This window comes from Diplotaxodon limnothrissa, linkage group LG22 (assembly GCF_057381915.1).
Source record: "Diplotaxodon limnothrissa isolate DT_005_m linkage group LG22, D_limnothrissa_male_GT1.1, whole genome shotgun sequence".
Classification (NCBI taxonomy): domain Eukaryota; kingdom Metazoa; phylum Chordata; class Actinopteri; order Cichliformes; family Cichlidae; genus Diplotaxodon; species Diplotaxodon limnothrissa.
In genome coordinates, this window is record NC_140616.1 from 17,426,095 (window position 1) to 17,449,630 (window position 23,536).

Here is a 23,536-nt window from a genome sequence, read left to right on the forward strand (position 1 = left end):
TAGTGTAGTAGTATATATATGTTGTTTTATTTTTTCTTACAGATACAGTGTCAGGTAAAATGCGAAGAAGACTATGACACATGCAAACCTGTTGCTTCTGGTGCCAGTCTCAGGCGGCGACAGTTAAATCAGTTTAAAGAAAAGCCAGTTAAATCGGGCTTTTAAATCATTATCATTTTATTTTTAATACTAATAGTGAGGAAAATACCGCTGCTCCACATCATGTAACTCCAGCATATACAGGAAGAATGAAATTATATATCAATATCAATTTTTATCATGGCTGCCTTAAATATTAGTTTCTATTTCTTTTTTGTTTTTCTTCTTTTTGTTTCTTTTTAAGAGTTATATATATTCGGCTAAATATTGTTTTGAGCATATCTTTCTTAAGCTCAAACTAACCTCCATTTACAATCAAGTCAACTCAAGATTTATTTCTAATTTTAAAGATACAGCAGTCATTGCTCTGCTGAGACAGAATTCACTGCCACCTGCGAGGCCTGCTGTTCATTTGATGCGAGATGACACACTGCATTTTAGTATGACAGAATCGAAGGAATTTCAGTTATTTTTCCTTTTAGTTCCATTATATTTTTATTTTCCAGCTGATAGCGTGTACGGGCTAGATGAATAAACACACACAATAGCCATACAAAACATTCCTTGTCTTCTTCTCGGGGATTTACCCACTCCTGTGGGATATACAATCCTCCACGTTACTGTCATCCAAACCCGGGTTAATTCCCACTCTTGTTCACACGCTGTGTGTGCAAAGCTCTTAATTGGGAAGCAATGAAACTATACACCAAGCAATGTGACACACACTGAGGGTGAGAAAAGACGCTCAGATGAAAGAGTGCCACCTACTGGATTTCGTTTTGATCACAAGGAGTGGGAGACGAGCAGATACGCGAGAATACAAGGCTGGAGTCTCCAGAGAATGACGCTTCGCGTCCAAACGCATTGCGTGACTTTATTTCAGACACGCGCGTTTCAAAATATATATACAAAATCTCAGTTAATGAATAACACCTTTGTTTTAGGGTTCAACATGCATCAGCAAACTCAACAAAGGAGGTCTGGAAAAAAACACACAAATGAAAATGTACTTCGAGCACATACAAAATATAAGGCATCATTCTTACACACACCACATAAAGCTCAGAGGGAATATTGTGGTGTTGAATGTCGAATCTTGACTTAATATTAGTGTAGTGTAAGCAATTTTGTTTGGAATAAATATCTCGGTTAACATGCTTTTATGTATATTTATTGGCCCCACTTCTTTATATTCAAATGCCAACCTTTATTTATTTATGTATAATACATATATTCACTATAATAAAAAGTAAATAAATGGATAATATAAAAAAGACACCCGACAAGTTTCCTACTGCAGACATTCGTGAATGTTGGGACACCCCGCCGTGAGGAATGTGATTTGACATTTGCGGTCTAATAAAACAAACAGATATCAGATGAAAAGCATGCGGAAAATGGGTGCTTTTTTTTAAAGCACAAAAGACCCCATGCTGATCTACACCCCCCCCGTCATCTTCCTTTAAAAAGCCACCCCCCACCACCACTACCACCAACGCGTCCCCCCCCCCCCGCCCCCTCTGGTCGAGGTGCATTGTGGGGAGGAAAGTCGTTGCCATTCGACCTCTGCGGGGCCTGCGCGGACGCAGCGAGAACCCTGAAATTCATTATGCGTTTAAAACCTTTATTTATTTCCGCATAACCTACATACTCTCACCGGGAGGGCCGAGCGGAGCGCAGAAACGACGACGGTCCATCTCTTTCGGAAAACACATCGGTTATAAACACAGCATTTTAATCGGAGGAGGGGGAATACTGTTGAGAAAGTGAAGATTCTAACATATATTAAGAAAAAAAATGTCCGGTGAGAGAAACCGCAGGTCGCTGGCTTTCCGAGGAGGTGGATTAGCTGGGTTAACGGGTTCCAGCGGTATCGGTGGGGGGAACTGTAACAGCTGGGAGGCCCCGGCCTGTCAAGATCGACATTTTAACGGGAACAGGCCGGATCAAGAGGAGGACAGGGATCTGGGGGCGAAAGGACCATCGCAGAAGAGAGTGGAGGGCGCTGGATCTGTCAGCGATAGCACGGAACCCGAGGCGGAGGAAGAAGAGGACCCGGAAGGGGGCAGTCGGGCAGCTGCGGAGGGCGACGATCGTGTCGACTCGGTGGAAGCGGAGGACGGGTCCGGGGACGGGAAAAACTGGGTTGCGGGGAACGGTCACAGCAACAGCGCTGACGGCCAGGAGACTGCCAGGGGAGGCGAGACGGGATCCAGGAAATCTGGGGTAGAGATGAGACCGCAGACGCTGCTTCAGAAACACTCGCTTTTCCACGCTTCGTGGTTGCAAGAATTTCCATGGCTCAAATTTTGCCAGGAGACTGGACTCATGTCGTGCTCCTGGTGTCACAACATTGCCACTAAAAACAGCGACGAGCTCGTCAAAGGCAGTCGCAACTACAAGCGGGCCTTGCTGCTGAGACATCACCTGTCTTCTGAGCACGGGAGAAACGATCCCACCAAACAGGTAACGTTAGCCCAACTCCACGACGCTTTCGTTTAGTTAACTACGTAACGTGAAATACCTGTCACACCGTCGGTATACCTTAATGTCATTACCTGTTTCCCTTTTCTGTCACACATAATAGAAGTTACTTCAAATTGTAAAGCGCAGCCTGGCAGGAAAATGAGCTTTTACCTAAGCTTCACAATCCCTTCTCCCGGCTAAATAGTTAGCATCGGTGTGCGCTAACGACCACAGCTAATGTCTAGCCTAGCTTCACAAGCCGCCCGCGGCTTTACTGTTTAGCCGGAGGTAGGTGACCAGTGGCCGCATTGGAAAGCCCCTGTACCGAAGCTAAGGGGTGACAGAGTTGAAAAACAAAATCACTTCAAAATATATTGTACTATGCAAGTTACTGTTGTGTGCCCACTCACCGGGCAAGTTAAAGACCTGCTCCAGTTTGACACCTGCTAGCTAATATCGCTCCGGAGGCTGTTTGTTGTCAAGTGACTAATTGCATGTCACAATTAACTGCTAATCACCGATAACTGCCGAAAATGAAGGGATACATATCGGACAGTGAAGGTGTTGTGGAGCACTTTTAGATGTTCACTGTACATCGCAGCTAGTCCTTTCACCAGCAGTAGTCTTGATCGCTAGCTTGCTAGAGGTCGCACAATGGCAAGGGCTCGACCCTGGCAGCCTTCGGGGAACCGCACCCCTTACCCAACCCCCCGCCTCTCATGCAGCTCTGCTGCCTCTCTGTCCCGGGTGACCTCTGGCGCATTTCTTGCTCCTCCACCTCCGCCTCCCTTTAGGGAGCTAAATTAGAGGCATTGTGCGAGAATGACCCCCCAAAATCCATAGATGGTGTCACTTGCAGTGCTGGACAAGGAGGGGAGAGTAAATCAGGTTGCCCTGAGCGTGACATCTTGCTTGCCCAGAGGCAGCGTTTGAAAAGGTTTGAAAGAGTGAAAATAGATGTCAGTAATAGGATGACACAGCATCACCTGAGCCTGTCATCCATATTTCTGGATTATTGGGCTCTGGCTATAACTTTGGGGCATATCTTATGATTAAAGGCTTATCCTGTTTGCAGACGACTGAAACCACGGGTCATACTTACAGGAAATGACTCCACTTTATTTAATAGGCACTTAAAGAGTGTGTAGTTAGCTAAAGCTCGATGTAGGTATAATTGGGTATCAGTTTCTTGAATGCCTTTTTTTTTTTTTTAAATTCAAAACACTCACGTCTTATTGCATGTGAACTGCCTTTATTGATGTCCATGAGATGTTTTTATTGCTTCGTCATTTTTTATTACAGTTTAAGCAACACTTCTACAATACTCTTTTAGTGACCTCATAAAAACAGGGAGGGCAGATTTGTCTGTACAGTTCGGTGTCAAAGGACATTTTTCTTATTAGTCCTACAGTAGGGGGGGAGCTCAGTTCCTTTTTAAATTGCCACATCCTACCTCATATTCAGAGAATGGCTTGGGCTGTCACGAGAATTAAGAGCGGGGTGCTATTTGTCTGTGATTTGTGAGTGAAGAGGATTGTACTACTACATTTAGTTCCTTCCTTTGTACACGCAATCACTAATCAGAATGACTTAAAGTGATCCACTAACTTGTACACATCTCTAATTGGTAAGGAGAGCACTAGGAGTGGATTAGGGGCTTGGTGAGGCTTTTCCCTAGCAACAAGGACCCCAGACGCTGTCTTGAGAGGTTTTTCAGGCCATTTCCTCATAAATGGTTATAGCTGAGTAGATAAAGATTGAATTAAAGCTTAAAGCCTTCTTTCTTTTTTTTCTGAACTATTTATCTTTTGTTTTTATGCTTCCTCAACTTGGTCTGCCTTTTTAAAGTAAACAAAACAGCAAACACAGTACTGCTGAAATAATAGGCAGCAGTGTAAGCGAGACAGCATTATGAAGCAGTACATTAAAGGGGAACTACGGTGTTATGAGGCAACGTCTTGTTCTATTCACCCATTCCTGATGTTAGTCAGGCCTCTGCTGCATTTGTTAAACCTAATTCAATTATCTGTAGCACACCAGGGCAGCTGTGTTAAATGTGGGTATCCTTGGAGAAGGGGGCCGTTGTCCTTAATTCTCTAGATGCTGTCTTATGGTCAGATTGTTCCCCGTGCTCACTAGAGGGGGAAAAAAAGGGTAAACGGAGGCAAAAGGAGACAAGGTTTTCTGAGATTAGATATGAAGTCACATATGTACGACCATTTTAATTAAATTAAATTCTCAGAAAAGTTTTATTTTTTATGGTGAAAAATGGGCAGTCCATACACTTCTTTTAATACGTATTTAAAGGAGGGCGGCTGAGGGTGTGTTAAACCCACTCTAGATGTTACAGAGTGATAGAGAAAGTTCCTTGTCATGGTTGTGTGCAGAGACTATGTGGCTGGTATTCCTCTTAACATGATGACACAGAGAGATGTGTAATTGTCATTTGTCACACCAAGTTTTTGACAGCCATTCTCTCTTACCCCTCATTTACTTCCTTGTTTTCGTTGTTTGTTTTTTTTGTTGTTGTTGAGTATAAATGACAAATTTAATCCCCATCTCGCCTGTTCACCAGAGATCAGCGATATGTGCCCGAACCAGCTCAGGATACGGCTGTAGTCAGGTCAGATGATGTATGTTGACCCATTTGATTTGATGGCCAAACAAACACTACTGTGTTGGTCTAAATGAGGGTGTAAGATGATATCACTACACTTAATTCTCCAAAAGGGAAATTAAGATATGTTTAGGCTTCTTTTTTATATGTAATTTTCATCCTGTCATTTTAGTAGAGACAAACATAGGGCTGCATCATTAATCAAACTTTAATTTCAGTTATAATTTTGGCTTCTAACGATTATTGAAATAAGATAAAGAGCGGAGATAAAATGATTATTTGACAGTGTCTCTCTTGTTGTTGTGTTTCAACCGCACACACTTTCTTTTAGCTTTGTTGCTCCCTAAAAGCCCACTTTCCCTTCCTGCAGGCCGGGACACGTTTAGTTCGGGTCGTATTTCTTTCTCTTTTCATTATTTGTTTAAGTTCTGTTGAATTGCAATTAAAGCTGAAGGAAATGCTTTTTTCCCAAAGTCTCTGAGAAATGATGACATTAATATTGGCCTGAAAAATTCAGATTTTAATTCTTGTTGTAGCCCTAGACAAACACCATATTCATTGTGATTGAGTGTTCCCACAAGGGATAAGGGGTCCAGCCTATTGCCAGCCTGGTGCCTAGCAGATAGACCGGGGTGGATACGCGGGAGGGGGGTGTTTATTGGGGGACGCAGGTCAGGGGAATGGGTGGGGAGGAGCCGGAGGGAGAATTCTTCTCGTTGAGTCTGTCAGTGACACCCCCGGCTCTTTAGCATTGTTGGGAGGCAGGGACTCGCTTAGTGCAGCCCTCCCACACCTTGGGCCAAATGCACACTGCAGTATTGTTCTAGCATCTGGGGACAGACGGGTTGGGTGAGGAAAGGGGGGGCTGAGTGAAGGATACACTAGATGGAGGGAGTTAGTGAAAGACTGGTGGAGATGGCCTCGGGGTTGGGCTGGTCATGGGACTGGATAGATGGAGGGTGGTGGGGTATAAGTGAGGGGACGGAGGCAAACATGTGTGCATAAAAGGTAAACAAAAACTGGCTCCAGTGGGTTATTATGTTTCAAGGGGACCTTGTTGTATGACATGATCTGTTGGAGGTGTGTCTGAGTGTTTGCCATGGATCTGCTGGCCTTGGGGGCGTTGTGGTTTGTTTGGGTTTGTGGTTGAGTTTGTTGAAGTATTCTTTTCTACAAGCAGTCAGAGCATCAAGGCTCGGGTTTATGACCATCTTGGTTTGTTTAATCCACCTGTAAATCAGCAGTTATTGGCTTTTCACTGTAAGATTTTGAAGCATTCATGTTTGACCTAGATCAAAGCACCCTCTTGGATGCTGTGCTCTCTTTCTGCCTTTTATTCTTCCACCCCTGGCATCTCTGGCTCAAATAAAAACCCAGCCACGTCATGACTGGGGGAGGCTGATATTGTCCCCAAATTCTCTTTTGGCTCAAGCTGGTTTTGCCTCCAGCATCTGCTGTGCAGGGTTGATCTGCTGGTTCTCTTAAGCTCCCATCTCACACATGGCACATCTGGAGAAAGAATGATGCTGCTCATGAAGCCAGTATGGAGCAACTTAGCCCGGATAAAAGCTGAGAGGAGTCAGGGTGTTTGGGAGTGGGATGGTTAGTTGCTGCAAATGATAAGCAGTCTGCAAGTTTGTGGGTGTTGGTTTATTTGTGGTATTTGAGATGTATTTGTTTTTATTTATTTATTTTCTGAGTCTGTTGAGCCCTGAAGTTGTCATTAAGGTTATTTTATTTCATGCTGTTAGGTGGAAAATTGAAAACTCTGGGCAAAAACAAACAAGCATGAGTGTTGACAACCTAAGTTGAAAGCATATCCGACTCCCCTTGTTGCGATCGCTCTCCTGCCTGTCACCACAACGCTATATTAACCCCCACCCCCCACCCCACCCATAGTACTCAACATGATAACCGTGCCCCTCCACAGGCTTTGATGTGTATATCATGGAATAATTTCTCTCCCTCTCTTCTCATCCTCTTAGCCTCACCCACATGCACCATGGCTCCTTTCTATGCTTGCAAGTGGGAGCTGCTGTGTAATAAGAGAGTGAGTGCCGAGCCTTTTCACAAAGGCCCACAGTGAGTGGACAATAAGCCTAGGGGAGAACACGAGCTATTGTGAAGGCTAAAATGGGGTGACCCAACTCCTTCTCTATCACGCTCGCTTTCTGTCCCCCTCTGCTCGACATTTTCTCCTCCGCCCTGTCTCTCACTGCTCTCTCAAGCTCAGCCTTTTATTCATTTTCTTGGAGTGTGTGTTATCAGCACATTCTCAGCTTCTTTTCATATATTTCTGTCAGTTCTGTTTCTACGTTTTTGCTTTTTTTTCCCCCACCAGGATGGTGCAGTGCAGCTTTCTTGTCTCCTAATGTGCTCTATCTGTGCATCCTCTATTTATTTATGTGGTCTGCAAAGTCAACCCCTCCTATCTCTCCCTCATTCTGCCTTTCGTTTTATTCCATCCCATCTCTCTCCCTCCAGCTGTGGCAGAGGATGATAAGCTCCCCTATACTGTGACCAGGCTGCCCTGGACAAGAGCTGCAGTGTGGAGCGAGTAGGGGTGGGGACCTCAGAGAAATGGATTTAATCTGAATTACTTGAGCTGAAACCCCAGCTGTACGTGTAGGCAGTGTTTGTGTGTGGATGTGCACGCGCGCCGGCGAGATGGTGATGGGTGGGGGCAAAAATGCAGGGCTTGAGCAATGTGAATTATTCTGGATTAGGACATCTGCTCTGCAATTCTAAAATGAGCCAGAGATATATGCCCTGCTTGTGTACATCATGTGGGAAAACTGACATACATGTTCTGGGTTTATGATTTTGTGTGTATACATACATACATACATACTTTTTTGGGGGGAGGGGGGCGCATTGTATTTTGTCTGTGAGTATATATGCATTTACTTCACCCCAGACTGTGTGTTATGTGATGTTTGCATTAAGCATATGCATGCACATCTCTATACACACCTCTTTCTCCTGCTCTGTGTTAGTCGGGCTCTTTGCCCTTCAACTCTTTCCAGGTGAGTGGGGTTTGATGCCTTTGCCTGTACCCCTCCCATGCTTGTTTTGGATACTTCTCAGGCCTCCTGGTCTATTTATGGCCTATTTCCTGTTCATCAAGTGACAGAATTTAGTTGTTTAGAAACAGAATATGTGCAAAACGTTGAATCCTGTGAATCTGTAGTAGAAACTAACTAAAGAATATAAATGGAAAGAAAACATATTTTAATGAAGGGGGAGAAAAAAATAAAACAAACTCAAGACATTGAGACATTTCAAAAATGCTCCTAGCACAGTTATGGCTAGTTTCTTAATGGTGCCTCAAACTGTGTTATCAGGACATACAAATGGATAGAGGTCTTAATCCAGAATTATTCTTATCCATGCGAGTGTATATAGGGGTCACTGAAAGTCCATTTGTTTCATTCTGTGTAGTGTTAATGTTATGTGTTTGTTTTCTTCCCTTTTTGAAACCACGGTCTGTATCTAAAAGACTAATGTAGCAGCAGTGATCTCACCCATCGGTTTGTAGATTCTGCATTTTGAAGGCTCTACTTTTCTTTTTTCTTTTATAGCCATCGCCATCTTTTTTTCTTTCTGAGGCCGGGAGTGACCGTGTTTAGGTGAAAGGGTGGACTGATAAGTTATCAGCTAATGCTACAGTTAGCAAGCTGATTTCAAAGATTGTGTAGGTTCATTGCAGAGACACATCTCCTACAACAGAAGGGTAGAATCTTGCTTACCAAAACTGAGACACACTTGTTAAGTAAGTCATGTTAATTCTTGAAATGACTGCATTGAGAATCTCCAAAAGGAGAAAAGACTGAGGCTACGTCCAGTTTTCTCTCCGCTTTGACCTCCTGTCCACACTAAGATGGCGCTTTCCTCAAGGGAAAACACTCTCAAAAACGCATACATTTCAAAACGCAGCTGTCCCGTCGCAGTGTGGACACACGAAAACGCAGACTTTCTAAAACGATGACGCATTTTAGTCATGTGACGCAGTCACGTGACCAAATAAACAAAGATAGCAGAGTGCGTTATACAGCGGTTGTTTTGATTGCTCCAGATAGCTTTTCTTCAAGTTCTTTAATTCTCAATGGCTTTTGCGCATGACTGGAACGTAAGCGTTTTGGGCCGTTTCAATGTGGACGCACAACTCTGTGAAAATGACTGAAAACGCTGGTGTGGACGCGGAGCCTTTTCAGATGAAAACACAGTTTTCAAATCTATCAGGGCTAGCTAGTGGGGACGTACCCTAAGGAGGGGAACTTCAGGAGGTGTATTGTTAACACCTGGGAGTCATGGCGACTATAACCATGGTTTTAAGCCTTATCAATATGAAATTATTCAAGTTATTAAAAAGAAAATTCATTCCATACATGTCAACATTTTAATACAGGCATTTAACGTGTGTCTCTCTCACTGAGCCAGTCTTTAGTGGCCATTCAAGGAACTGTATTCTCTATTTGCACTTTCATTCAGTCCTTGAGTTTTCCGCTTACTTGGAACACAACATCTGGCAGGAGTTGAATCAGTCAGATATTTGACTTGATCTGTGCCTGATTGGTCACTAATGCTTACCTCAGAAACGTGTTAAGTTTTTGTAACGCTTGCTTTAGCTGAACAAACATGCCATCGTGCTCAAATATGGCGTCATGTTCAGGTTTTTGCAGGCATTCTATTGGTACATAGAATAAGATGTGTTACTTTTGTTTGTGATGGTTGAATACAGTCATTTCTCGTGTTTATTAATATGTGGTTGTGTTTTATGTTTACATTTGCAGCTGTGGAATTTGGTTTAGAAAACACATTGACATTAGTGTGTTACCTAGCCTTAAAGTACTGGACCTTGCCTTCCGTCATTCCCACCTCCCCGTTAACAGCAGCCTGTCAAACCAGTTTCACCCCCAGGACAGGTGCAACAGTGTCGTTGGGAACCCAGTGGGTGTATTTGTTTTTTGTAAAGACAGGACTTACAGGAAGGGAAAACATTTGTGTACGATTGCATTTATGCTTGCGCTTGCAAATTACTTGTGTGGGCACACACAGTTTTTTAAAATACTTTTTTTTTTTTTCTTCTTCCTTCTTGCTTAAAAGGAGACACTGAGGCCCTCGGACAACACCAGCCCCTCCACTAACTGCACAGAGGAAGACTACCGCAACAAGCCCAACGAGAACTCCTACTGTTACCAGCTTCTACAAGAGCTGGACAAGCAACGCAAAAGTGGCATCCTCTGTGACGTCAACATTGTCGTCTCGGGCCAGGTGTTCCGCGCGCACAAAAATATCCTGGTCGCAGGCAGCCGCTACTTCAAAACCCTCTACTGTCTGACCAAGAGCGAGACCCAGGACCAGACCACGGTCACACACCTAGATGTTGCTGCTGTGCAGGGCTTCTCGGTCATCCTCGACTTTCTCTACTCTGGGAATCTGCTGCTCACAAGCCAAAATGCCATTGAGGTGATGTCAGTTGCTAGTTACCTCCAGATGACAGAGGTTGTACATTCTTGTAGGGCTTTTATAAAGGATGCTCTGAACATCAGCATCAAGCAAGAAGCTCCCGATTCCGTGGTGGTGGACTACAACAAGAGGCAGATGGTGGCCAAAGAGGGGCAAAGGGGGCTAGACCGTAAGCCAAGTAACTTCTGGGCGACAAGCATCCTGTCAAAGCTATCAATCAAGGCCAGCAGCAATCAAGGGAAGGAGGCAATGGAAGAAGATGACGAAAATGGCCGCGTGAAAGAGGAGACGAGTGATATAGAGGTGACAGTGGTCGGGGGTGAGGGCTGTGCCCTGGTAACCCCCGGAGCCTCTGGTAGCTGGACCCACCACGACAACTCATCTGATTCAGCAGAGACCAATGAAATGCGGGCGACGAGTGGCCAGACGCGGGTCTTCGTCTGGAACGAGCCAGCCACAGGCGGCACGGCCGCATCACCCGCAGCAATAAAGCGAGAGGCACCAGATGCTGCAGCTGGAAGTGGACGGAGGAAAAAACAAGCTACAACACGGCGGTTTGTCTACAATTTCCCACCAGAGCCTGAAGAGGGATTTGATGAGGGGATGTTCATCCAGCCTTCAGCCTCCTACCCCAGAGAGGACTTCTCCTCGCTCTCCGAAAATGCTGGTAAGACACACATTTAACACGCCTTTTCAACTTTACAACAGTCTTGCTATGAGATGTGAGAATATGTGGATTGTCCTTTATAGCTAATGCTAAGTAGTAATTAGCATAAGAAATTTTGTTTCTTGTGTAAGTGTTTATATTCTTCCTTTACCCCTCCCCCCATCATGCCTGACAAACTCCTTCTGTCAGAAACTCCTACAACACACAGTGGAGCCTCAGACCGAGCTCTTGTCCTCCGCTGTAAAGCATCTCTGCACTCTTGGTAGTCACATGACACATTAAAACCTTGTATTTAAAGTGAATAATGTAAACGAACCCTTTTTTTTGTCCAAATGCAGAATAACGCACTGTGCTTTAGAAGTAATTCCAACCTTGAAAGGAGTCTGTAGCTGCACATTTGTCGGCCAAAAAGGTTTTAAAAAATATAGTGAAGATTACTGAGTAGAGCCCTGAAACATGAGTGGTTCAAAAGCAACATTCAGTTGGCTTTATCATCAAGTAACAAACTTTTCCTACTTGCTAACCCAATAAAAGCACAGATTGAACCCAAAGCAGTCCAATCTGTGCTTTTCAAGCATCTAACCTGCCATGAATGGTCAATAATTAAGCCAATCCTGGACTCGGGCTTCACCAAATACTCCAGACCGTTGGGCTCATAAAAGTTAAGAGATGAGAGATCTAGATATGTTAATGTTGCCAGGTCTGTCCTTCTAACGCTGAGGTCGTTTTTGTTTCTGTAAGAGACTTTCATGTATTCCATTTCTTGAAATCTTCTGTCCTTTCAGTCTTTTTCTCTTCTGTTCAACACTGGTTACATTTGTACTCTGTCTGTTCCTTCATCCACCCTATCCAGTCCGCATACGTTGTAGCACTCTTAGTAATCTCTTCTTAGATCCAGCCTTCTCCATCTCTTGTTGCCATTAAGCATGGCTCTCCATCTAACCATAATGATATCACATATTAAGTGGAGTGGTATTGATAGGGGGAAGAGGATGTGAAGACTGTGTGTAGAAGAAGTAGAGAACTACATTTTATGTACGTGTGGTGTGAGAGAGACAGAAGCCCTCCCTGATGTGGGATAATGAAGAAAGCAGGGGAAGTATTTCTTCCCGCAGACCTCCCTAAATGCACTTGAATGCTCTTTGTGCCTCCAAGGCCTCTTTTAAAATGTACGTGTAGCGATGCTGGGTGTTGGCCTAGAGAGAGTTCACTTAAAGCTGTTAGTTTTTAACATGTGTGCTCCATGTCTCTGTTCAGTATATACAGCTTTTTTCCAAATAAAGAGATGTTTATGGCTTTGTGTAAGATATCAATCACATGAAAAAGGTTTTAAGGCAGCTGTTTACCCCTAAATTATATTTTCTGTCCAACAGTACATTTACCTCAACTACCAGATTTTTAGTCGAGCAGTATGTGCTGCGTTTTCAATGTAAATAATGATCGGCTCACCAAAATATAACTACCTCCTCATCCAGACGCTTAAACCCTTTAACTACTACAGTCAAGAACCTTGAACGTCTGTAACTAATGGCCGGCCTTTTGTGAAATATCTGCGAGTGGTGGTGTCTAGAGAATTTAAGGCTAAAATGTGCAGCACATTATGCTGCTGCTGTTTGATGTTGGAGAGGAGGGCGCTTCACCTCTTTTTAGGTCATAAGAAACGTAGCCCGCTTGTGCGCTAAACATGTGATACAACGTTCATTTAAGGTTAAATTGTACCGTTTGTGGTATTTCTCTGGTTCTGGTGTATTCTAAGCGGGGGTTTTTTGTTTTGTGTGTGTATTAGTGTTAGTTCCCATTTTGGAGTAGTGCTACAGAGTGCAGACTAAGTTAAGTTGCTGAGGGTTTTTTCTTCTTCTGAAGATTAGAGCTGAGGTTGAAACTACAAAAGTTTTGGCAAAGAATCCTGATCTCATCAGCTGTTTTGAACAAGTCTAAATATGTCATCTCAACGTCCACCTTTGTGGTGTTCGTGTCACATACAAATGACGTCACAGGATGTTCAGCCGCATTGCTATAACGACCCCACGCAAGGTGGTACTTAATTGCGGTGAAAAATGAGTCGTACTGCCTCGAGTCCCGTCAAGCTGATCTGAGTAGGTACCAGTGTTGGGACTAACACGTTATTAAGTAACGCGTTACAGTAACTACGTTATTATTGTGGTAACGAGCACGGTAACTAGTAGAGGTGGGACTCACCATACATCCCACGATACGATATTATTGCAATTTTTTAAAATATTTTGCGATATTCAGATTCTGTACATAAAGGTAAACTTTATCAATATTCATTTTATTTAATATCAAAGTCTCGCACTCAGTCTTTCTCTCATTTCAGTCAGTTTTATTGTTGAAAAACTGAACGGTTTGTATTACAGTCTAGTCCAACTTAACTGAATGCAACCATCTGGTACAATTATAGCTATTCTGAACTAAGCAATTTATGAAAACTATGCAGCCCCTTCAGCAACTGAAGAATTTGAAAGTAAATTAAAACAAAATATAATTTTACATAAAATAAAAAAGTTTTAAACTTAATTTAAGACATGTTTTATTTTAATTAAGTTAAAATAAGTAAACTGTCATGTTTATTGCTGCCAAAAAAAAGTTAAACACATTTGGACAGTGAAGGAATGTCAGGATTCTTGCTCAGAAAAAGGATCAACATGCTCTGAAGTCAGAGCACAAAAACCTTTTTTTTGTAACAAAATATCGATTTCTGCTGTCCCTGTATCGATACATTATTAGCAAACAAAATATCACGATACTACACAGTATCGATTTTTTTCCCCCACCCCTAGTAACTAGTTATTATGCCAAAATCAGGAACGCGTTAATCGTTACTGGGATTTAGATAGGGTCGTTATTCGTTACTTCGTGTGGTGGCTATCGTGGAGCTTCCACAGATTCAGTAGCATTAGCAAGTGGTGGAGGCCAGCAGGTGGATGAGGGAAAGGGCGAGGCGGACCGAGGCGGCCGCTGGTGTCAGGTGAACTGAACTTCAGGTAAGAAGTTATGACCTGCAGTCTATCCGGGTCAGATATAAACCAAGTTTAGGTGGAGTTTATGTTCGTTATGCTGACTTTTTCGTACAGTGTACTAGCTAGCATGACGGAGTTTCTATACAGCTGGGTAGGTGCTATGATGTTTCTGATGTTGAACTTTATTTTATTCATAAGGTTAATTATTAGAGTTGCCAACCATCCCGTTTAAAAAAAAAAAAACGGAATCGTCTCATATTCAGAGAAAATATTACGCGTTTCGTATTGAGGTGAAAAGGAATGCAGTTTGTCCGGTACTTCAGCTACAATGAAAAAGACACAAAGCGGTCTCTTCTTCTCTCATTCTCTCTCCCTCACTCTCCTGTTGCTACTTCAATCATGAAACTGATCAATGATCAGCTGATCGGCTTTTCTCTCTCGTTTGTTTATCGCTCACTTTGTGCCAGAAAGAGGAAATGTTGCGCTAAACAACAGCAGCACGTTTAAGCTTGATCAGCTGTTGTTAGAATTTATTTAATATTACTTTCTAGTATCAGCTGATGTTTGCTGGAACCACAGCCATAAACACTGCTGATCATGATGTCGGTTTGGATATGTGGTGAGAGGGAAGCATGAAGATGAAACCAGGAGATGTCCTTACTGAATCATCAGAGCTGAACAGGTGATGGAGAAACAGGTTTGCCTTTTAGGTGACATGGATGAGTTGAAGGGAAGTTATGAACTGTTTCTGAGAGACAAATAACCCCAGGATCTTTTTTTTTTTTTTTTTTTTTCTTCTTTAACGTAGCTGACAGCTGGTAACTGTGCAGGGGGGGGTCTAGCAAAGTTTTGCCAGGGAGCCAGGTAGGGCATTAACAGGGAAAGGGGGGCACAAAGAAATACTTTTCTTTCTTATTCTCATTTAAAATATCTAGCTCTTAAAAAAAAAAATTATCTGAATCTTACAACAAACGATTGATAGATTGACGCATATATACCATCAAAACGGTGTACATCACTGTCACAATAGCATTTGTTTTCATTCAAAGGCTTTATGATTTTTCCTATAATGGTGGGCCGGTCTCTAGTCAAAACGCCTGGACCGATTTTATTTTTTTTTAAATTTATTTATTTATTTTTTTGTCCCAGGCAGCTCATCTGCAGTCTGGTGTTACCTACATCTTCCTATTCGGAAGGCAGAATTTCCGAGTTCTGAGTACAATCGAAAGCACCACAACTGCAGTTTTCGTGTTGGATGTACAAAGCACACATGACGCTGTGACGTAGGCTAGAATCATGGCAGCAATCAATGACAGTCCAGGCGTGGGATTTCTCTCGTGGAAATATGCACATTATTTTTTCCTTTCTATTGGTAGGTGGCGCAGTGCACTTGTGGCAAGTAAGCAAGCTAGAAGACTGGCAATCTTACTGGGTATCCAGTTACGGAAGCAACACATTAACAAGAGAATTCTGAGTAAAACCAAAGTTACTTTCCCTAGTAACTAGTTACTTTGAAAGTAATGAGTAACTTGAAGTAAATGAGTTACTTTTGATAGAAGTAACTAGTAATGTAACTAAGTTACTCATTTAAAGTAACTTACCCAACACTGGTAGGTACTAATGGTAAAACGACTGTAGACTGACCTCTGGGAGCCATAAAGACAAGTGTGTTAGACATTATTTGACAGAAACCTCCATATCCCTGTTATTTCTGACTGTTTAATGGTACCTTGTACTACTACTGTGTAATCTTTAAAAGTGGTTAATAAATGGTACAAAGCTGGTGAGTTTTCCTCTGTCTCTGGGGAGGTGACGATGCTAAAAACAAACAAACCCTGAGTGTACTTCTCCACTCTGCAGAAGATCACTAACCTTTGTCCTCATTCTATATAAGTAGATTTGGCTTCCTCAAGTTTTTTTTTTTTTTTTTTTTTTTTTTTTTTTTTTTTTGTGTGTTTTTTTCCCCCCCTCATTTTATTATAAATGTATTACTAAAAAAAAATTCATCAGATCTCTGGAGCCAGCATTTTGCAAATTGTGGTTCTAGTGAGTTATTTTAGACACAGGCAGCAGCCACAATGGTAGATATTCTGCATTGGTTTAGATACACTGTTGTCTGATTGAAAGATCCGTACCATTACAATTTTTCACCTCGATTGTCCAGCGCCATTTATGGACAAAAAGTTTCTTGTCAGAGCGGTCGGTTGGTGACGGCATTTCCCACAGTCTAGCCTTGATTAGCCATGTACTGAATACAGTGCTCAATTGTTGTAATTCAGTCTTGATTTGTGTGTCACATGATCTTCTAAATCTACATATACTTGGATAGAAAATACTAGAATGATCCATTTCCGTCATTAGTACAAGTACACACCACAAAAACTCTTCTGCTGGCTTAAACTACACAGCTCTCTCGCACTAGCTGCCTTGCATATTTCTCTTTGAGTGAATAGTCATCGAGCAATACTAGCTGTCCCAGTTTCCCACAGTGATGTCACGCTCTTGGCTTTCATTTTGCTTCATTTTGATCTGTGTAGTCGCGCTCCAAGGATGGAAACATTTTAGCACAAATGGAGGCCTTTGTTTGTTACAGTTTTTGAAAGGGATAATTAAAAACTGTAACTTTTTATCAGTCTTCTTCTTGTTGTGCTTTAGATTATTCGTTGTTGCAAACAACTGTCAATTATTTCCCTGTTTTTCATAATTAGTCTGGCCTTTAAATTGGGCTGACTAGTGAAATATGTCAGTTTTTTAGCGTTAAAGGTAACGTCCCAAACTATTCAAATATTTAATTATGAGCTGTGAAAGCTCAGAAAAGCAGCAATTAATTCTTGGCAGTGGTTCAGTTGTAAAGACGGCTGATGTTGAAGGAAGGTTGGTGTTGAATAGGATAAGAGCAATTGAAAGTGAAGAGTGTTTCAAGGTTATGTTACTCTGCTGGTGCTGCCTGTTCTTCCTACACCAAGCCCACAGCCATTACTCATGGCCAGTAAATTCTTTGGCCAAACAAGACTGTTGGATTGTTTAAAGGGTGGGTGCTGCAAAGGCACAAAGAGCAGGTGAAATGTATTTGCATGCACGCTGGTCTCTGTTGTAGCACACCCATACACACCCACACATAGAAACAACCCACCACTGCTCACCCTACCCCCAATCCCTGCGAGGTGCAAAGCCGCAAGGGGCAGTCCCTTCTCTCCCTAATCCACTCTAATGCACTGGGGCTGTCCTCACTATTCCAAATATTGACCCAGGGAGAATGGAGACACACACACTCTCTCTCACTCACTCACTCACTCACTCACTCACTCACTCACTCACGCACACACACAAAGGGGTGTGTCTTTAATGGGCTCTAAGCGTTGATGCTTTACGAACCGGACGTGCACGTACACACACACACACACACACACACAGGTGCTCACACTAGTGCTTACAAAAGCTGAGTGTAAGATGAGCCGTGTGAGGGCTCGACTCTGTCATCCTCCAGTTAACCCCCTTCCTGCTGGAGCCTCCTTAACTTGTTGCGCTGGTTGGTGGAAAACACACTGCTTTACATACAGTAGGGGCCTGTGTCTTTGTGTTTGCCTATGTTGTTCACTGAAACTTCCATTGTTTCATGTGGGGGTGGTTAGTTGTGTACACAAGACATTGTGAGGTGTGCGTCGCCCCCACTCCCCACCCCACCCTCCAGCTCTCAACCACCTCTCATCTGTCTTTTTCCCTTCTCTTGTCCCTTCCCCCTTTCCCAGAGCTGGCCAATCAGATCCAGTATAGCATCATGCAAGACTTACAACAAGGGGAGTCCTGGGAGAATGGTAAGATGCCACACTCTAGACTACTGCTAAATTACCAGCTTAGGCAAATTTAGTGACTCTTGTGCAATGCCCATTATTTCAAATGAGTGTGGGAAGTCTATTTAACATGTTTTCTTTTAACAAGTGAGAAGACAAACAACCGGGTTCATTTAGGAACTCCTGTTCAACTGGTTTTAGAAGGTGCAGCTGACCTGTGATCTCTGTGAGGTGCTTTTCCACCAAAAGTTCCTGGAATTTCAAATCAGCTGATGTCCAGGCACTTTCCAAGGGGTAAAAGTTCCTCTACCGAATCGGGACTTGAGTTTCCACAGTATGTGGAAAGCCTGGGGCAAGTTTAAGCAAATTAGACTGACATATGGAAAACAAGACTGTCTCATGTAGCTTCTTTCTCTGTAAAAATGAGCAACAACGTTTGGTGTTTAATTTGGTCCTTTGGGTTAATATCTATAAAGCTGCTAAATTAAAGCTATAACCAAAGCTTCTTTTTTTTTTAAAAAAAAAACGGTATATGTATAACAATGACACAGAGAGCACAATTTTTTTTCTATTTTTTTTTTTATTATTTAAAAAAAAAAAAAAAGGTAGTGTTCAACAAGGCGTGAGATGGGAAGACAAATTTAGACAAGGTTATGTGTTACTTTCAGTCTATTTATAAAGGATATGAAAATGGCCAGTGCTCCGACTCAACAGTACTGAACAGTCAACGGTACAACAAGCTGTAATTGATTTCAGTATATTCTTGAGAACCAGAATAGTCGACAGAACGGTTAACACATGCAAAATAACTTGACATCGTCACATACATGTAGGAGGGGAGAGTACTGCTTACAGTCATAAGTGACAGGGTGTGTAGTGTGTGTGTGTATATATAGTTCATACAGCGGGTGTGAAATGGTAGGTCAGTGGGTATACACTACTTTTTTGCATTTTCCTAAATGTTCCCTTTAAATTGGAAAAGATTGTCAAGCCATTTTGAAGCCGTCATTTCATCCCTTCAACTTCGTCTGACTCTAAACTGAGTTTAGATCAGAGTCCAGATTCCATATAGGAGCTGTGTGTTATTGACTTGAATCCACAGCACACTCTAAATTAGATTCTTTCCCATTGCTCCCAAAGTTGAGACGGATCTTCTGTTTTGTTTTTGCTTTGATTGTTTGTTTGTTTTTAAATAGATGATTAATGATTTAGAGGCAGGTTAGTCAGGTGGCATCAGCTGAAAAGGTGTGATAGGGATTGTTTTTTTTGTTTTTTTTTTTAATGTAACCTTACTGAATGTGACCTTTCACTTAAAAGAAAAAAAATCACTGCATTTAAAATGCATTTATTTAAATGTACACTTTTAGGGCAGTTTGTGAATTTACACAAAATCTGTGCAGCTTAAATTCACAGCGTGTTGCACTTCCCCGAGGTGCTTCTGTGCTGTGTTTAACACACGCAGGCCGAGTGAATACACAGGTGACCTGCTTCTCATCAACCATCGTCCCCTCCTCCCCTTAGCAACCTGCCTTGACGACTCCTCTGTTGTGCGCTCCTTGGCTCAAACAAAAGGATCAGCCCTATTACCCCACTCTCAGTGGAGACAGCCCGTTTGGAGCCTTTTCAAAATCAATACATCGTCTATTTATTTGCAAACCCAGCTGTCCTCGCTGGCTTGTAAACATACCCACAGGGTTAATGAAGAAAATGAGGGTGCAAGGACATCTGCATTATTATTGATTTACACACTGAAATAAAAATAATAAAGAAATAAATAAACATGCTGATACATAGACTTTGTCCTTGAGTGATAAAATAGCCAGGCTTTATTTATTTAGCTTGCTAATCGTGTGTTCTGTATCATTAGGCAGATCAGTGTCTATGGATTATTCAGATTGCCTTAATGCTCCTAACGAGCGTTATTAGCGTGTAGCTATCCTTACCATACCGTTATTCAGTTTATTATTTAATAAAGAGACTCATTAATTTAGTAGCCCGCTAACACTTGCCTCCTCGTTTCAATTGCAGTGCTCTGGTAATTGTATAAACCCCACCACCCACTCCCCCGACTGAACTACATGAGCCAAGCAGTAGATCCATAGATCCATGGTGCTGCTTTACATTCATGCCTAACGTAGATCTTTGTATCATCGCCATAGCGTGACCTCTGTCGTAAAGTTAACCTGCAGACCAGTCAGCAGCTACAGAGAGGGATTGCGAATCTGTCACATTTAGCAGTGTGCGTAGCTTTGCCTAAATTATGTCTGCATTACAGTTTGTGGTTTGTAATGCATTTTAACTCAATGATTTGATAAACAGGATGTTGGTTGCTGGCACACCCCTCTGTCATCATTCGGTGGAAATGCAGCTTTTACGATAATTGTCTTGCTCCATCTCACCATTATTGGTTTAAAGCAACTTTCTTTTCCTTGAGCAAAATGTTGTCTCCTGCTGACCTTCCTGTGCATCTGCATGTTTTCTGTTTTTCTCTCTACGCAGGCGAGTCCTCACACCTAGCCCTCAATAAGCTCAAGTGCCCCCACTGTAACTACATCGCCAAGCACCGTCGCACACTCAAGAGGCATCTGATCATCCACTCAGGTGTGCGCTCTTTCAGCTGCGACATCTGCGGCAAGCTGTTCACCCGCCGTGAGCATGTAAAGAGACATTCCCTGGTGAGTTTGCATATGCACTGGATCCTCTCGCGCTACCACGTGACGTGCGCCCTCCAATTTCTGGCAAACACCACAGCGTTTTGGCCGCCCCCTCACATCAGTGCACCTCCACCTTGTGTTTTGTGTCTGGTAGCTTTTGCTCAAAGGGAGTGAGTGCAGAAGTAGAACGTTTTGGCTGCATATCTTACTTTGTAATGGTGGGAGGACTGTAGGGTCAAACACAAAGTGATTCAAAACAAATGGAATTGTGGGATCGTCCCTCATTTCCTGCATCTAAAGATAAGGAGGCCAAGTTAATCATTGTCCTGGCATCGTCCCGTTAAAGATGGAGCATAATTACTTTACTCCTTAGTCAGTTGAGAAAGATTATCCCAGTTCCATGTAGTGAAAAAAGAAGGGGAAATGTTTCTGTGTTCCACTAGTGGTAAAAGCAGTTATTCTGGTGAGCCACTCCTAGTAGCTGGAAAATAAATGCCCAAACCCCACACCCCGGTTTTATCAATCATTAACAACAAAAAAAAGGATTCAAGTTCAATACTGGTAAAATAAAGGCTAGTATGGCACAATCAGCAAACGTGTTGGTCTGTTTTTCCTTCATCAGGGTACTGTTTGAGAATCACTGGCTGAGACGAAGACTTTGACATTGAAGGGTGTACTTCTGTTTGCTTTCTTGCTTCAAGTCCGATGGGAATATTGATTCTGCTAACATCCAATTAATCACAGTAGATTTTGAGCTACTGCTTACCTCTGCTTAGCGTAGCATAGAAACTGGAAACGTATAAATGTCTAACCTAGATTAGTCTGAAGCCTCCCATCAGCTCCGAGATTACCAGAATATTACTTTCCTTAACGTGGATGGTTCAGCTCCATATTTTATTCATAGCTTCCAATAGAAGAGCTTTGCATGACTCATAATTCAGAAATAATCAGTCTTTTTAACTTGGCCTGGGTGCAGATCCTCAGCTGTTTTAGCTTTTCTCCATTCAAAGTTCCCATTATCCTCATTGTTGTGTCGTCACGTCCAGCAAAAGTGATTGAACATTAGTGGCCGAAACTCAGTTTAGAGGCACCAGGCGTGCACGTCTCACCTCATTTTCACAACCTCAGTGTTTTTGATGTGGCCGGTGCTGACCAGACACAAGTTTACAATCGTGTCAGTTTTTACTACCATTTTAATGATCCTCAGTACAGAAGCTCAGAGTAGCAGGTTACACAGAGGGAGATGTTGCAGTAAAGTCTTTGCTTCCAGTTTTGACACTTTTTTTTCCCCCTCCTCTACAAGCGCTGATGTGGAGGATTTTGTAAACAGCGCAGAGCTGTAGTGGCGTCACTGAACAACATGACCAATGTGGCAAGTGTAATGAGCCACTAAGGCACCAGTCCCAAAGGCCTAAAGATGGGTCAGTGCCCTCCTGGCCGAGAAAAATGTTTCCCCAACCAGTTGGCAAGTGGTTGCTTGAGATGTATGCCACTGCACCGAAAACCTCCTTGCGCTAGCTTTAGTCCAGCTAGCAGCAAGCTGGCAGATTCCTGCAGTTGCCTAGTCTCCATCAAAGACACTGAGTCATGAAAAGTGCAGCTCAAACCAGAAACGGAGACCATTCACCTTCAAAGTAAAAGTTTTGAAACTTTTGTGGTAAGCCACAACTTTTACTTCGAAGGCGAATGTTGCACTTGTGACCTATAGGAAACCTTGGTTATCTCCTAGCAACAACGGTGATCTCAAGGAGAACATTAACTTTGCTCATGTTTAATATACTTGTATTGTGACTAAAACTAAAGAAAAGTAGCATAAGTCCACATTAGATTTACCAGTGAACGCATCGTTTACACAACAACTAACTGGAATTACTCCATGTCATCGACCCTGTCTACCTTCTAGGTTCACAAGAAGGACAAAAAATACAAGTGCATGGTATGCAAGAAGATCTTCATGCTCGCAGCAAGCGTGGGTATCCGCCACGGCTCGCGGCGCTACGGCGTGTGTGCAGACTGCGCCGACTCGCACCAGGCCACTCAGGAGGGCCTGGAGGGCATCGAGTTTCCTCGGGACGAAGACTTTGACGGGGAGGAAGGGGAAGAAGTGGAGGGCGAGGAACCTGCTGAGAACGACCAATCAAATTGGGGCGAGGGCAACGCTGGTGCTGCCCCGGAAGAGGACTAAAAAATAAATAAATACATTTTTAACAAGCTTGAGAAACAAAAATGAATAACAGTTGATGTTTAATATATATATGTATACAGAAATCTAGCTGGTAAACAATCAACTCCAAAGTGCTATCAAACCTTGAGGTTACTTAATTGTGCGAGTATATGACAAAGAGTTTGATTTTTTTTTTTTTTTTTTAAAGAAAAGCTTTGCGGGAACTCCAAGATGTACAGATTTTATTATTGCTCAAATGTGTCCAACTCTGGGCCCAGCGCCCACAAGAGAACGATTTAATGACGAATAACGTGATGAATCAGGTCTTTGGTGATGTATTTTATTTCCTGTTTTGTTTTTTGTTTTCGGGACGGGCGGGCGGGAGTCTGGTAGGGTGAAGTCGTTTTTGAGTTGAGTTAGGCCAATCATCTAAACAAAGAAATGTTAATTATTTAATTTATGAAGAGAGGTCTTTATGGTCTTATCAGATTCTATAATTTGTTTTGTTCTATTGTTTCTTTCCTTGTCTGCGAGCAGAGCCGTAGTAAGCCGTCGCTCTCTGCTGCGTCTGAGTGTGCGTTGTAGAAGTACACAGAAGAAGAGCATTACTGTCCACAGGAAGATTTTA

At 42.6% G+C, this 23,536-nt stretch overlaps 1 protein-coding gene across 1 annotated transcript; it reads left to right on the top strand.

Annotated features, from left to right (window-relative positions):
- The first annotated feature begins 1,836 nt into the window (after positions 1-1,836).
- On the top strand, positions 1,837-22,929 carry zbtb10 (zinc finger and BTB domain containing 10). The gene is made up of 5 exons (XM_085346322.1): positions 1,837-2,565; positions 10,289-11,318; positions 18,049-18,114; positions 20,590-20,765; positions 22,648-22,929. The coding sequence occupies exons 1-5, from the start codon at positions 1,897-1,899 to the stop codon at positions 22,927-22,929; spliced, it is 2,223 nt and encodes a 740-aa protein (XP_085202448.1). The 5' UTR covers positions 1,837-1,896.
- The last annotated feature ends 607 nt before the right edge of the window (positions 22,930-23,536 follow it).

Bases quoted from the DNA above. Each gene is read 5' to 3' on its own strand.
- zbtb10 (XM_085346322.1), top strand. From the start codon at position 1,897: ATGTCCGGTGAGAGAAACCGCAGGTCGCTGGCTTTCCGAGGAGGTGGA. The intron at 11,319-18,048 runs GTAAGACACACA...CCCCTTTCCCAG, and splicing joins CTCGCTCTCCGAAAATGCTG to AGCTGGCCAATCAGATCCAG. The intron at 18,115-20,589 runs GTAAGATGCCAC...CTCTCTACGCAG, and splicing joins AGGGGAGTCCTGGGAGAATG to GCGAGTCCTCACACCTAGCC.